Genomic DNA, 17,381 nt, shown 5'->3' with positions numbered 1-17,381 from the left:
CAAGCATATTCCATTCTGGTCCAAATCAAATATGATCGACTCCATAAAACTCGCCTCCATAAAACTTCGCTGATTTCTTGGTGGCATCGAAGGCACTTTAAAGAAAAAAGATACATTGAAGAAATGTCAAAGGCTCAGAAAGTGAAAGAAATCAACTTCACCATGGGTTTTGAAACTCTTAAAAAAATACCTGAAAATGTCATGCAGTTGAAAACTAGACTCAACAAAATACATGTTTTGTTTTCTCTAGTTGATTTAGGACTCGTTAGCATCTAGAATCTACATCTCTGTTTTAGTCCTCAAATCTAAGACAGAAAATTAATGAATCGAAAAATGGTATGCACTGTTTTCCTATATTTTCATTTAAAAATATTCCATCAGTACTTCACTCTTCTTCATTCTTCTCTAGAACCAACTTTTATTTACACCAGTCAATTTGCAAAGAATATACACTTCAAACAACTGACATAATTTTACCCTTCTCTAATTATTTCTCATCTTGCATATACCCAATCCACTGCAGCTAAGCTACCAAATTTCCTATATTGATGAAGAAGGTGAATGTCTAGAACTTTCCGCAAGGACCAAAGTCCATGTTTGTTCATTAATCAAATCCCACATTTAGTATTCTTGCTAAATGTTTCTGATAAATACTAGAATGTGAGATTTCATACTAGAATACAACCTCATAAGTTTGCTAGATAAGTTTTTTTGTATTATTCCATAACAGTGAGAATGTGTTCACAAATCATGATGCTTTTCCCATATTTGACCATAGCATACTCGAGTTGAGTGTCATGTCCTTGCCTTCGTGGCAAGACAGATTTCGACTTCGCATACTTGCCTTCTAGAATGACCTTTTCAAATTGCAACTTCTTGAATGCTTTACTTTTACAAACTCTTCAATCTTGTTTACACAAAGCAAATCTGTGATATCAAAAACCATTTGTATGTTCAAAAACTTAATTTTCAGAAAATGTTTGCCTAATTCTTGTGAAAAATCTTCAAAAAAATCCTCAAGCCCTTGAATCACGGGATCAATAGGAAAAAAGGTCACTTTACTGAGTGATTTTTATCTCCACAGAAAATTGGTATTGCCAATGAATACATTACTGAAGTCACTTGTCTATAGTACATAGTTAAATTCTCAGTATGATTTCAGCACAAGTAGCTTCCAATCCCTCTACTGTCCCATCTACAATTTCAGCCCCAAATGTATTGCTCAAACAATTCATCATTCAAAATCTTGAAAGAAGAAAAATGTGCTAGTGGCTTGATATTTGCATAATAGGATGAATTAAATGTAGACTAGACTGCATACAGAAGGGAAAGAACATTTTTTTTTGTGTCAAGAGTAGGTTGGAATGTGAACATAGAAATGTGAAATCCACGTTAACAATCTAGACTAGAACATGCCACATTACCAGGAACAAAGAACAAGAGATAACAAATCTTTCAATGTTAAAGTTGCAGAGTTCACTAACTGATAACGATGAAAATTCAAAACGGATAAATATATTGTTGGAATTCAATGGTGGCAAAGTTTTATATCCATTCCAACCTTTTATGGGTAAGTGGATATGTCCAAATACGGGATTGCATTCTGCAACAGATAGGTCTGACCAAAACACCCATATGTTAACTCGGAGATGAACGTGATAAAGTTACAATATGCCTTGACTAATTAGAACTTGGTGACAAGTTTCAAATCCACCATCGCAGGTGAATGTATGCCCAAACTGATCTCCACCATGAAAGAGTATTCACATTAGTTTTTCATGCACAGAATTACTCCTCATGCATCACTTGCAAATTCTGGATTGAAAAAGAAAAGGCAAAGATAGAAAATGATTTCTAAAGAATCAGTTCCACAACTATGATACAAGTCTGACAGAAACAAGCACTCGGCAACAACAGAACCACCAGATTCAGACGCGTCGGTTGAACCTTAGTTCGTCTTAGGATTGGTGGTTGCTGCTTCTGCTGTGGGAGGGACGTAAATCAAAGCCTTTTTCAATATCTCAGCAACAATCCAACGCTTTCTCTTGCTCAAAGGCCTTGAAGGATCAAGCCTTACCTGAAAAGCGTGATAATAATAAAGAATACTCAATTCTTACTTCATATAACAGCCCACCAACAACAACAACAAAAGGAAACCTCAAAGACCACAAAAAAAAATTCCGTTTCCTTCAATTCCTCAATCATGGAAATGTTGGCGCCAGTGACTATTAACATGATGGTGACACCGCATTGTCAACGACTAAAGGAAAGAAACCAATTCCCGTCATACGAGGAAACCCCCAGAAGCAAAAAAGAAGTACGTCCTAAAACTAAAACGATCAATTTTCTTCAATCATGGTAAAACAAGAACGAGGGTTGATTTTGGCGACGGTGGTCGCGATCAGAAGTAAATCAAATGCCCAAATTTTCCTCGTTAACCCATAGATTGAAATCAAATCCCGAAATTTTCCTTGTTAACCCATAGATTGCACATCTAAAACCTGAAGAAATCTCTATGAGGGAGGGAGGGAGAGAGAGAGAGAGAGAGTAATAATTACCCGATCACCGATGTTACAGTCGTTGTTCTCGTCGTGGGCCATGAATTTGGAGGTCCGCTTGACGTATCTGTTGTAGAGCTTGTGGTGGAAAAGGTGATCCACCGCCGCCACCACCGACTTCTGCATCTTGTTCGATACCACCACCCCCACCACCGGCTTCATTCTGGCCTCTCCCTCTCTCTCTCTCTGAGAAGATGAAGAGGAAGAATGGGAGCTTGGAATTGTTCCAGTCTTGGGAAGAGGAGGACCAGAAGGGTTTAGGGTTTTAAAAGGGGCCAAAGTGGGCTCAATATCCGAGACCCGGATCCCAGTTGTCGGGGTGACTATGGGCTTACGGATCGGAGACTCGGGTCCACCTTTATATTCGGTTTAGATTCTTATGTGGAGTTTTGACTCCATTCCGTAAGTATGGAGTAGATCCAGGGTAATCTAAACCGGTTTACATTGTGCTTACCCAAAAGAACCGGGTCTGTGACACTTTTACAAGGATCTGAAGTTCTTTTGTTCATCTTGGATCCAAATCCGAACATGGATCTACTTCATTGCAATCAATCATTGAAGCGGACAAATGATGGATCCACTTCTTTGAACGCAATCTTCGACCGTCGTCAGCAATGTTGTCAGTATCGGTATCCACCCTGAATCGTTGGGCTGACGATTCAGCTATATGGGCTGATACCGATACTCAGCTGAATGGCTCTGTATTGGCCTAAAAATAATAAAAAATTATTACGTGACACTTGTTAAAACCATTAAAATAATATTTAAAATATTTTTATGATATTTTTTATTTACTAAAAATTAACCAAATCGGCCCTGCAGCATATCGAAATTCTGCCGATAGAGATACTGATAACATTGGTCGGCAGTGAAGCTTCTTTGGCCCTACATGAGAAATCAAACATGGAGGAGCTTTTCCTTAGGAATCTCCCCACATTCAAGGCACGTTTTGGTAGCGCATAAATGTTATTGTTTCCATGGAAACAACACCTTTTCCACGGGCCTCGAAGATTCTCATTGAAACATGAGTATCTTTCCGCTATTAAGAGCTACTTCTTGCTTAAGGATGGCGGGGGACAAGGTCTCCACCCCAGCTCCATCTCAAAATCCTGCTCTCCATCTCTGCCTCCATCCCTACACGGGTTTTGATTTTAACTTTCCTTCCCGCCTGTATCCCCGTTTCATGTCCTCCATCACCAGTCCAAACGGGGTGAGGTGGGGCGGGGCCCCATTTTCCCTTGGTCCATTGCCATCCCTAGAGAAGGATTGGGGATGGGGTGGGTGGGACGGGGATGGGGCAGGGCGGGGGAAAGTGTAAGTTCATCCCCGCACGGATTTTGATTTTAACCTCCATCACCATTTCATGTCCTCCATCCGCGGTCCAAATGGGGTGGGGCCCTACTATCCCTAACACGAAACTAAAGATAACTTATAAACTTATTAATTTTATATATTATGATTTTAAATTATAGAACTTATTTATTTCATCACTTTTTTTTTAAATAATCATCTTTTTTCTTTATATTTTTTTATTTATAAGAAATAATATATTTACGACAAACTTTATACACTCTTGTACATGACTCATATGACGTGAATTTAAAATATACAAGTGAAATTTTTATGCTCAAATCAATATTCTAAATTAATATACGAGACTATTTATAGTCAATCAAAACATCTAAGCATACATAAACTTATCTAATTTCAATCTGGGTCACCGGAAACACCACTTAGATATGGAAAACTTGTTTTTTGGGAAACCATTTCTAAAACAAGAAACCATGTGTTTCTAAACTTGTGGGGAACTTAAACATGAAAAACCTACTTACTTTAGGAAACTTGTTTCTCTTATTTGGAAAACATATTTCTATACATTTTGTCCAAGTTTTTCTTAAATATTTTTTTCAATGAAAAGTTGAGACGTGTTATTCAAAATTTTAATTACTTATTTTAGTTGTAATCATTGTAGTCATGTGTTTTATTAAAAAAATTATTGATCCTTATTATTATCACAATATTCATAAAAAATAATGTTTAAGTAAAGTTATAATATTCTTTTTCCATATTATCAACATTTGTGCTTTTTCTCCACACACACACATACACACTATATATATATATATATATATATATATATATATCACTTTTCTTGTTCCACGTGAACTTTAAAAAGTCTTGTTTCTCGTTTATGTTTCCCAACACATTTCTCATTTTTGTTTTTGTTTCTGGCAAACTTGATTTCAAGTAATCTATACTTTGTAATTGAAAAGAAAATATATAATTATCATCCACAATTATTAAATCAAATCACTTAATCATCAACATGGTTCTAATTTAGATTACAAACAAGACTAAACTTATTTAAATAGGTAACTTAATTTGCCAAAATATAAGTTGTTTAATTGTTATGTAATTTCAAACACGAAAGAAGAGGAATTTGCCTTTGGTGTAAAAAGAAGAATACATAACTCAATAAGTTTTTTAATGCATCATAAATTATAAAATTTTGATATATGATTGCAAACTTAAGGCTTTCGCAAGCTGACTATATCATATGCTCTATGATTTTAGGTTATGATCTAATTTAAATATAGATATAAGATCCATGCATGAATTTAAATAAAAATATATTAAAAACTAATAATATATGTTTACATAATAATAATAATAATAAATAAATAAATAATTTAAATATATATGCAAGTGGGTCAAAATTATCAAATATATAGACTCATTTGCACATGATAAAATAAACATGTTGGTTACGGTAAACCTCTCATACCATGCTTGCTAGTTAAAGTAAAAAAGGGTAAGATGTGTTTGTTATAGTAAACCTCGCTTATCGTGCTTGTTGGTTACGGTAAAAGAGAGTAACATGTACTGATTGAGGTAAACCTTTCTTACCATGCTTGTTGGTTATGGAAAATGAGGGTAACCTATGCTGGTTATGATAGACCTCTCTTACCACTCTTGAAGGTTACGGTAAAAAAGGGTAACTGATGTTGGTTACAGTGAATCAGCCACACATCACCCTAACTCGCAAGCATTCACTCATGTTGTGATTGGTACTCGTAAAAGTAGGAAGACAAAGAGCATGGGGTGGGGACATGTACAAATGGTATCCATCCAACAAAAAAATATCCATAATGAAATAACTTTCATCATCAGATACTAAACTTAAAGGACAGGCTCATATTGAACTTGTTCATTCTGTTCGTGCTCTTCTGCATTATCCTTAATAGGTTCATTTTGGATTTGTGCATCAACCACTTGGTGATCAACCACATCATCATTAGGGATAACAATATGGTATTTTTTGGTGTTTTCCTTAACAGGTAGTGAGATTGAATCCTGTATTTTCTCAAAACCAAGGTTTTGAAGTGCACTTAATTCTACTGAACTATCTTCAAGAAATTTTGCCTTATCCGTTTCAACAATCTGTGGTGAATGACATGGACAATAAAATATGTATCCTTTTGATCTCTCTAGATAACCAATGAAATATCCACTGGTTATTTTTTGGATCAAAGACTTTAATGTGAGGGTTTTACAATTTAGCCTCTGCAGGACATCCCCCATATATGCATATAAGATAGTGATGGTTTCTTACCTGTCCACAACTCGTAGGGAGTTTTAGGCACAGATTTTGTACGTATCTTATTCAAAATATGCACAGCATTCCTTAAGGCTTCACCCCCCACAACTTCATGGAAAGTGTCGAATTAGAAAATATAAAAAAAAGCAAGTTGGAGAGGTTAAAAAGGAGACGCTATGTAAATTAAAAAAAAATGAGATAAAAAAAGCAAGTTGGAGAGGTTCTGATCAAGTGACAGTGCATTCAAGGGTGCTCAAGAAAACATGAGGATCCAACCAACTCTCACGCCCTTTTCTTATTTTCCCTTTATATCTCTCTCTTTTCTTCTTATTCTCGCTTGTAGTCGAAGCTCTGGGAATCAGAAGCTATTGTAAAGGTGAAGAGACCCCGAAATAAAGTTTTAAATTTTTATATCTCAATTTGAGTGTTAAAAAATCAAAACTCCAGTTTGGCACACCTAGTGGGACCTTCGCTTGCTTCTCATCTCCATCTAAGAGTTGCAACAATGGTGGGGAAAAACGAGTTTAAAGATCAATTTGGTGCTCATGAGCCAATTAAATGGCATTAATATTTCGCTGCTTCTGCATGGAGGGGCTCTTTCTCTAGAAGCAAAGCAAAAACCGCCTCGACGTCACTTAATAGCTTGAAAAGCTTAGTTTTAAAATTTGATGCATCTCCAAAGAGAAAAAGGTTAAAAAATGCCTCCACTGCAGCAAAAATTGAGATGACAAAAGGCTATTCTATGCAAAGGATGCCAAAAAGATTCTCTCTTTCACCAAAAAATGAGATGACGAAAGGCTCTCTTATGTAAAGGATGTCGAAAGGCTCATCTCTTTCAGCACAAAAGTGAGATGTCGAAAGGATCTCTTATGAAAAGGATGGTGAAAGACTCCTCTCTTTCAACAAAAAATGAGATATTGAAAGAGTCTCTTATAAGGTGGATGGCAAAGGGCTCCTATATATTTTTAAAGAAAAGGACATCAAAAGCTTTCCCTTACGTTCAAGAAAATATACCAAAAAAGTTATTTCATCAACATGAAAGAAGATAATGGTTAAACTTTGGTGGTTTCAAAATATTATGTTCTTTGAGAAAAAGATTTATGAAAAATGCAACTTTGGTGCTTGGTCTCCTATGATGATACAAGTAGGAAAACCAACATTCACGCTAGTAAATGTGACATCACCAACCAGCCAAGCCCCCTCAACACTTGTGCTAGAATAGATGACATCATCAATTAAAAAGATTATATCACCAACCAACCATGACTTAATTATGCCAACAAAGGTGATGTAATGGACTGAAAAATTGACATCACCAACCATCCAAACCCCAACAACATACATAAAAAAAATTTAATGAGCTAAAAAAGTGGCCACCAAACAACCAAAGCCCATAAATATATGTGCCAAAAATGTTTCATCACCTAATGCAAATATGACATCACCAACCAGCCAACGCCCACCGGCACTTGTGCCAAAAAAAGTGATATCACCTAAGGCAAAGGTACCATCACCTATCAATCACCTATCAGCCAAAGATCATAGGCAACATCACCTACTAGCCAAAGCTCCTCATCATATATGCCACAAAAAGTGACATCGTTTAAGGCAAATGTGACATCACCTACCAGCCAAAGTGTAACAATATATGTACTAGAAAAGGTAATGTCATGGGCTAAATAAGTGACATCACTAACTAGTTAAAGCCCCGCAACACCTGTGTGGATAATGGTGACTTCATCAACCAACCAATGTATGCCAACACTTACGTACAAAGTGATGACATTACCTATTTGCCAAAGTTGGTACCATGCAAGGTTGCATTGACAGACAAAAGTTACCACAAGGCAAAGCCCATGCCTTATTTTACCCCTAACGAGCGATGTAAATAAGGATTTTGAAAAAATACTCCTAAGTCTAAATATTCAAACCAACTATGTGAGGAAGATCCAATATCATGTCTAAATAGTCCTACGACAGTGTTTGATATGATAACTAGAGTAGAAAAAATATTGACCCCAAAAGAGCATTTGACATTACTTAAAAAATTAGAAGAAAAATAATTTGAAATAAATGTCTTGCTTAGTAAAGTAGTAGAAAAAAAAAAGTAACATCAAATCATCTTCATGCATCATCACCAATATCGCAATAGGGAGGGTTCTTCCTTTTCTTAGAAGCCCTCAATAGAAAATTGGAGCAATTTATGGTGACAATGACTTTGGGACCTTCTCGAAGTTATTCTAAATTGTATCAAAAACATGTGGATAAGGTTGCTTGTCCTCCAAATTATCAACCCTCAATCTTTAAGAGATTCAATAGGTTGGGGTGTCCAAGAAAACACTTTGTTCATTTCATAGCCTAATGTGGGGACCGTAATACTTTAAATTTATAACCCAAAAATACGAGATTTTTTTTTAATATTGAAAACACAATGGAAAACCATTATTTGTTTTGGTAAAGTTTTTTGAGCAGATTACATATATGACAACTCAATATGGGTCTGGATCTAATTTTTGTATTGGACTTGGGTCTAGCTCTAACTCATAATTTGGTTCTCATTCAGAAATCTGAATAACAATAACACTCATGCATTAATTAAATTAATTGAAAAACATAATTAAATTAAATACAAGTTTAAACCATTCATAAATTTTTCTGAGAACAATCCAAGATCTAAGAATTTGGTCATTGACACTCTTTGTAGCATTCTGTCATCACTCCAGCTTCTTATTCTTTACCTGTATGTAGTAATATAGGAGTTAAACTTCAATGAGTCTCAGTAGGAAACACTATAACCATGCATGCATATATGAAACTAAGCAGACATGAAATCAAACATCATTTAAAACATGCATACTCCAACAATAAAATCACAAGGCAAACATTAGAACATGCATAACCTATATTTTTATGCAACACGCCACAAAACAAGAACAATTTTATGATTATACATTTGAATTATTAGGGCATATCTTCATGCATGTTTTCGCAGAATAAATGTGGTCAAGTTTAAGGCTTTATTTTCTCTTTTTTACCCTCACCAAGGTAAACTCAGATTGAATGGGTTATTGAGTCATCTTTATTACTATCAAGATTAATTGTATTTTATCATGTGTGTCATTATGTATTTGACCCTTGTTGGTCAAATAGTTCAAGTACCCTAGTCTACCGCTTTAGGATAACTTTTCAGCATTGTCTATCTCGGCATAAACATCCTACTCCAGGATATTGCCTTTCATAGCATGTGCGCCCTATCCTCGCATACCGCTCTGAGGTAGTTTTTAGTATACTCTTGCATACTGCTCAAGGGTATTGCCTTACGAGACATGAATATCTTACATTTGCATATCATTTTGAGGTAGTCTTTAGTATACCCTCACTTACTACTCCAGGGTATTACACTCAAAGACATAAAAATCCTACATTTACATATTGCTCTGATATAGTGTTTAATATACCCTCGCTTACCGCTCCAGGGTATTGTCTTTCCTGGCATGCACATCCTACATCCGCTTATCGCTTCAAGGTAGTTACACAGTTTTACATGCTTATTTATGTGCATCATACCCCTGTTTACCACTTTGACGTAGTTACATAATTTTTGTATACCCTCGCTTAATGCTCCAGGGTATTGCTTGTTCATGCTTGAGCATCTTACCTTTGCATACCACTCCAAGGAAGACTCATAACATGCACCTTTTTCATTGTATACCCAAGTCCTAAGAATCTTTTAACATATACCTCTTTCAAGGTATACCCAGGTCTAGTATACCCGGTAACATACACCCCTTTCGAGATATACATAGAATTCACAGATTTATCTGTTAATATATACCCTCTAAGTGTACCCAGATCCACCAAATAAAGTTATCGTTATTAGTGCCATATGTCAATGCAACTTATTTACAATTTGGTGCACTTTCAACACCTTATGGGTTTTCAACAACCCTTTGCTCACACTTGAGCGATCCTATATGCATGCATATTTTTTATTTCTTATAATGTAATGATATCATATAGTCTCATATACATACACTTGTAAACACATGGCACATTATTGATTCCTCGAACCATAATTTCATTCATCAATATGTGCATGCATGTCTCTTCATGTCTTGCATCATATCATACATAAACATATGCAATATAGTAAATTTGTGCTCTCATAACACTAAATCAGTTCCTTTAACTATAAGCTCCTTCAAGAGCATCTATATGTATAAGCAGGTATTTCATGTCTTATAGCATATAGCAATAACATATATCATCATGATGCATACCATATATCATATTACATATCTTAACGGCATGTTGCATATCATGTCATTATTCAAGCATAATATTATAACACACAATCCATTTAGCCTTATAAAAAATTTACAGTATATGAATAAACACATGTTCACAAACACACACATATTTAACATCATTAGGACCACACACTTTACTTCAATAAGTAGTCCATATGGTTTAGTACTGAAAATAGTTTATGTCCAATTGGTCCATTTTTGGAACCATGACGTGTATGCAAACAAGAGTTCCAAATTTAAAACTACACGAACAAAATTTATCAGTCAGTATAATTTTTTGTCATAACCTGAATATAGTGGATTTAAATATTATTTTTACTATAGATGACATAAGTGCTAGTTATATATAGGTGAAAACCTAGCTCAAAACTCATTTCAGATTAAAAAATAATAAATTTCTAACTTAAGTTTGTTTTCTATTTACATAGCAGACCTATTCAATTTGACCTTATTGAAGAAACATCTGCTAACAAATTTATATAATAAAATAAATTATGTAATTTTTATTATAGTTAGCTTGATGTCTTTGATACAATATCCAAAAAAAATCAAGTCTAAACTTTATACCAACTGAAGATTAAAATTGACATACTACAAATTACTTTTATTCTTAGATAGACTATGCTAAAGAAATTTCAGGTTCTGAAATAATTTTCCAAGTTTTTTAATTCCTAAACCATAATGAATTAATGCATAAGATTTTTATCGCATTTTCTTCAATATATAAACTGACACCATAAAAATATTGAAAATAGACATTAAATAGTTGAGAGAAATAAAATCAGCAAAAATGTGCAACCTTCAAAAAATTTCTATGAGAATAAAAAAATTTTATTGACTTATGGAGGTCGTGTTTCCCAATCCAGACCTCAAATGAACCCAAAAAAAAAAATTGTACTATTCCTATATGGTTGAAACAATTTTCTAAAATTTGAGAATTTTTGGGTTCACGATTTTAGAGAACCATAAATTTCTTTTAGACTAGTCGAAATAGAAATAATATGACAAAATGTATTTTCAACAATCACATAAATAATTTTATATTTTTCATAAAGAAAACATCATAATCATGTTTTTCATAATTTTGATTCAATATAAACACATCATACACAAACATGTATACATTCAAGTATATTGTAAACACAAGATCTTATTGATACCTACAAACTAAGTAGCTATTTTGGGAGATTATGAGGGGACACCCTCCTCCTTCTTGGATTTCTTAACTAACTATGGTGCACCCTAAAATGGACTCTAGATCCAAGAGGGCCCCACATAGGGGGGCATCCCGCCCTATGAATCCACTTTCTTAATTAAATACCAAATTCTAGTTTAGATCAAAATTTTATTTTAGTTAAATCTGTATCCAAATTCAATTACCAACTTAATTTTTAATTCTAATTCAAATCCAAATGTAATTCATATTTAATTCAAATTTACATTCAATTAAATTCTAAATTTACTCAAATTATAAATTCAAATTCACTTTTGATTCAAATCAAATTGAAACAAAAATTCAATTTGAAATTAAATCTCAAATGAAATTTACTCCAAATTGAAAATAAATTTTAAATGAAATATAAATCAATTTGAAATTTAAATTAACTTGAGATTCAAACTCAAATTGAAATTCAACTCTAATGAAACTAAATTCCAAATTAATTTAACTATGTAGGACACATAATTAATTAGGTTAAGTAGGATTTCTTTTTTAATATTCATGGTTCATTAGAATATTCGAGATCCATTTCATAATATGTAACTCCTCAAAATTTTTGCTATGTTTTTTAAATAACTTTGAATATTTCAATAATTAATTTTTTTCTTTGAAAATACAGCAGAAAACATTATATTTTTATAATTAAAAAATTTGCGTAACAAGTGGTTTAGGTCCCAAAAATTTGATTCAAAGTATGAAAGTGACACACATAATCAAAATATCATTTCATTTATAATTTTAACAAAAGTTCATTTATCACTACTAAGTCCATAAATTTACAACAAAATCCTAAAATTTTAGACAACAGAAGTGTCTCAGATCTATTCATGTATGTCTCTAAGTCTCACATGTTTGTCTCTACCTGCCTACCACTTAGCTCATGAAATTCGAACAATATCGTAGGGTGAGACAACCACAATTTTAGTAAGTCTAATCACTCTATATATCCCGAGGGTACTAGAAAAGTGTAGTATAAAATAATAAAACAAATTTTAAACCATTCAAAGTCTCATGCAAACATATTAACAATAAGTAGAGTGACAACGTAACTATAAAGGACCCCAATCACTCAAGTAAAAAAAACCCACAAGGGCACTAGTATAATTATACAAGCATCAAACATGTGAGACTCTCCTCAAAACATGAGTGTGCATTATTTCTTTATTTTAGTTTATGTTGCACTCCCTAAGGCTTACACACAATTATTATTTAAATCTTGTCACTGAAATCGAGGGCACAACTCTTCGATGTCGCTATATGCTCTCTGTCTATAAGGGGTGTATATTTAAACAAATATTTTTAAACCTTGAAAGGACATGAAGTAGCAAGCACCAAGACTTGATCCTAGATGTAGTGTCTCTCATCACTATAAACAACAAAATTCTCTAATCCATGTGGCAGGAAAAATAGGTCTTCTTAGACCAAATGGCAGGCCTTTCTAGCACCTCCATCATTTCAGATCCACGTAATTGTCTCTTACACTCTCGTGGTGGGAGACATGATCCTTTAGATTATATGACAGTCTTCAAGAGCTTGCCATCATTTCGGATCCATGAGAAAAGTGCAAACTTAGTGTGACATCTTAATTAAATTTCAGTTATCAAGAAAACATGCTAAATCACATGGTATTCATCCTAGTTCAGGGTCCATTGCCCCCAATAGCTCGTATAAAGCCACACAATTTAACAATCATATATATAAGCCTCTTTTGCCATTCATGCAAGGAGTATAATTTAAAATCAACTGATTTTTAATGACAAACCTAAGGACCACCAATTTTATTAACTCTCATCATCGACAGGTATATATATTCTCAACAAAAATACACGTTAACAAAACATTTCTCAATAAAAAACTCCAACAAAATTACAATGAACATGGGTAATCATTTATACAAAAAATCATAATGAACATGAATAAAAAATTCTGCAGCAAATCATAATAAACATGAATAATCATTTCTGCAAAAAACATAATAAACATGGATAGCAATTTTTGTAGAAAATCACAATGAACATGAATAATCATTTTATGCAGAAAACACATTAACAACAGAGTGTTAACCAAAATAAAACTTAGCAGGACATATGGTTAACAAGAGGGGTTTTTCAATAAAAAAATATTCAGTCAAGAAACACGTTACAACATAAAGTTTCTCAACATAAAAATTCATCAAAGAAACACATTACAACATGAAGTTTCTAAATCATAACAATTCAACAGAAAACCAATTCAATAGAAAACGTGAACAATAGAGGTTTTCTTAAATAAAATAGAAAATCAATTCAATAGAAAACATGAACAATAGAGGATGATCAACATAAATTCCTGCAATAATTTTAACATTAACAACATACGATTTATCAAATAGAAAACTCAGCAAAATATCATATTATAACAGAGTTTTTAACAACAGAAAAAACCATTAATCAACATAAATTTCTCCACAAACTGTTTATAAAAAAAAAGCAGATTTTCTATACCTTAAAAATACAGGACCCATCTATTTTGCTATACATTTGAAATACATTTTTAAATAAAATTCTGCAACATAACAGTTTAGCATAAAATATACTAACAACAAAAATATTTCAAAAGAAACGCAGTAAAATTTAATCAAAGATTTATATTAGAGTTTTATTTCACAAAATCCAGTATAGTTATTCATTACAATAGAGGGTTTCTCTATCGAAATCCCAACAGAAAAATAGAGATAAACAATATGGATAATTAAAATAAATTCCTAGCAAAAAAAACATTCCATATTTCATAAATGCTATTGCTAAACAATTACAAATCTTAGTGACCCTAAAACTAACTTCAATCTACATGCTCGATCAAATTTCATCATTAAACACCCAAGAAGAACCTAACCTACATAGGGTACTATATAACACCCCAAAATTATAACCTGAAAATATGTTATTTTTAAAAAATAATGATTACAATTGTAACGACCGCAACTCATACCAGTGGCAAAGGGAAAACTTTTTCTTCTTCTTTAAAACAATTATGGAAACAAACCCAGAGGCATGGGGCCTTACAATCATAATACATTCATAACCATGTGGGATCTTACATCACCATTATCCAAACCAAAATAACTTTATTCATCAATCAATAAAGTTTAAGAACAATAAGTAAAGAAATGACAAATAAAGCAAAATATAGAGTCACTTTATCCTCAAAGTAGAATGTCAAGTAGTCACGTCATCCTCGTACTCTCTATAGGAGTCTCTCTCATCATTGGGCATCAAAGGATGTAAAAAACATAAAATATATGGTGTGAGAATCATAGATCATGTGTGCAAATCTCTTTAATGAATCAAATAAGCAAGAAGAGTATAAACCAAATTCATGAAAATTTTTTAGAGAAAATATAACAACTATCTCATAATCCAAATAACCATTCATGCATTTTAAGAACAAGAATCATGCAACAAAAATATATCACAAGTAGAAAAGCAGTAAAGATGCGTGATCTAATGCAAAACAATAAATATGCATGGAACCAATGCATATGCATGAATAACTTATTAAGTTATTATCAGAATTTTCTTTTATATGAATGTTCATATTAAATGCACACACTTTTAGTTTCACTTTTCATTAAAACTCGTGGATACTCAAAATGGGCACAATAATTCTTGAGTTCAAGTTAGGTTCTCAGTTGTAGCTTAATACACAATTTGTATTTTATTATTGGGTTTCATATTTGACCCTCGACCGATATCAGGAATCAATATCATCCATCAGAATATTAGAAATCAATATCTAATGTCAGGACACCAAGAAAATCAACATTCATTGATGCAACTTTCTTGGTATACCAATAACAACAGTTGTGTCTACACACCACCCCCAGGCAAAGTGGTGGAATCTCTCTAAAATTGTTGTAGAGAGGTAAACCACCTAGTTGAGTTCAGGGGCACAATTGCACATGAAGTTTTAGTATCCTCACGATTTTCGAAAAATAAAGTCAAAGATTCTCACACTATAGAAAAGATATTCATGAAGAAGCATTAATTACATTGTTTTTCATTTTTTATCTTTTTATTAAAAGAAAGATTTATTTCTCAATATTCATTTCTCAATATTCATTTTGCAAATCAACATGCAAAACCTAACAACAATATTCATTTTGCAATTCAGCATGCAAAACACCTCACGGGACCTCATACCATTACAATATGAAATAGTGCAATTAATTTAGAATTCAATAAATTTCTAATTGATTTTTGTGATGCATAAAACTAAACATAGAGCATCACCTGCTCGTAGCCCACACAACTTACAGTGGTTCTGTAAGACCCATGTTTTTACCAAAAAAAAAATGGACCTGAGTCGGATTCGAATCCAACCCAGATCCAAACCCCTTTTTATCCCCCCCCTGCTTATTTAAAGCACGCAAAGGGGTAGGGTTTCTCATTCGAGAAACCCTCCCCCGCTGCTCCTTTCTCTCTCCTCATTTGCCCAACACCCTCGCTCCCTCTCTTCCATTTTTTTTGGCCACCGACAGCGCCACTACCATTCCCTTACCCTGAGCATGCCCCCTTCCCTCGCTTGCTCTGCACTCTCTCCCTCGACTTCCTTGGTTCGCCAGAGGAAAATCTAACATCGACCAAAAACCCCTGTGAAAACCCTTTCGCCAATGCCATTCCCTCTTCCCCAATATTCTCTCACTCACCGCGATCGAACCACCACGTTGGTGACCCGATACTCACCCCCCCCCCCCAAACGCGGGTCGACATTTCTTTTTATTTTGAGTTCTCAATTTTGTTTCTTCGCAGCTTGTGCAACAGATCCCGCTCATGTCCTGCGGCCTGAGTCCTTCATTACTTACACTCAAAGATGTTCACAACACCATGACTACTGAAGGTAGGAGAAAGTTATGCAAAGGACAATGGATGAACTAAAATTAAGCAACTAAAACTAAAAAAAAAAGGATAAATATATACATATATATATATATATATATATGTATACATATAACTATATACATACATCTTTAACTCAATGATGCGGTTTTGTGATCCTTATCCTTTTTTATTCTTGTCTTTACTGCTTTCTGTTGCCGCCGCGCTTTTTGTGCACAAGCTTTTGCTTTTTAACTTTATTGCTTTTTGTCTTTACTTTGTCATCGTGCTTCAGTGCACAAGCTTGCTTTTGCATTTGTTTTCTGTCTTTACTTTGTCATTGCGCTTTAGTGCACAAGCTTTTGTTTTCGTATTTGCTTTTTGTAGTTATTACTATTCTTGTCTTTACTTTGCTGTCAAACTTCAGTATACAAGCTTTCCTTTCATGTTAGCTATTCATGTCTTTATTTTGTCGTCACGCTTTAGTGCATAGGCTTTTACTTTCGCATTACTGCTTTTTGTCCTTACCTTGCCATAGCACTTATCACATAGGCTTGCATTCTTTACACTTGTGATTTCTTAAATGCAAGCCTTGTAGGGCACACAGGAGAGCGTATGATTTTTGCTCTTTTCAAAAAGATGCGAATTTATGTACGAATGCTATAGCCTCAACAAGAGGATTCCTTGCACGGATTCTAGCTTCTCGAATACATAGTCTTACAAAGCAAAGTTTGAGATTATTGTGAGTTGTGAAATAGCAATTAGTTTTCTCCAAGTTAGTACATTTGGGAGAAGTCTATCAGATCCATGACGATCTTCTATCATGTATGTTGTATTTCT

General features: G+C 33.7%; 1 protein-coding gene across 1 annotated transcript; it reads right to left on the bottom strand.

Moving 5' to 3' along the window:
• Nucleotides 1-1,615: 1,615 nt before the first annotated feature.
• On the bottom strand, nucleotides 1,616-2,778 carry LOC149815806 (uncharacterized). Its single transcript, XM_089989954.1, has 2 exons — nucleotides 2,559-2,778; nucleotides 1,616-2,077 (listed from the first exon to the last, which is right to left on the bottom strand). Exons 1-2 carry the CDS (start codon nucleotides 2,718-2,720, stop codon nucleotides 1,949-1,951), a joined length of 291 nt encoding a protein of 96 aa, XP_089846080.1. The 5' UTR covers nucleotides 2,721-2,778; the 3' UTR covers nucleotides 1,616-1,948.
• Between the last annotated feature and the right edge of the window lie 14,603 nt (nucleotides 2,779-17,381).

This window comes from Nuphar pumila, chromosome 15 (assembly GCF_984573655.1).
Source record: "Nuphar pumila chromosome 15, dmNupPumi1.hap1.1, whole genome shotgun sequence".
In the NCBI taxonomy this organism is placed as follows: domain Eukaryota; kingdom Viridiplantae; phylum Streptophyta; class Magnoliopsida; order Nymphaeales; family Nymphaeaceae; genus Nuphar; species Nuphar pumila.
This window is presented reverse-complemented; position numbering and strand designations above follow the sequence as displayed.

Excerpts from the sequence above, each read along its gene's own strand:
- LOC149815806 (XM_089989954.1), bottom strand. The coding sequence starts at position 2,720 with ATGAAGCCGGTGGTGGGGGTGGTGGTATCGAACAAGATGCAGAAGTCG. Across the intron at positions 2,078-2,558 it reads ACTGTAACATCGGTGATCGG|GTAAGGCTTGATCCTTCAAG; the intron begins GTAATTATTACT and ends CACGCTTTTCAG.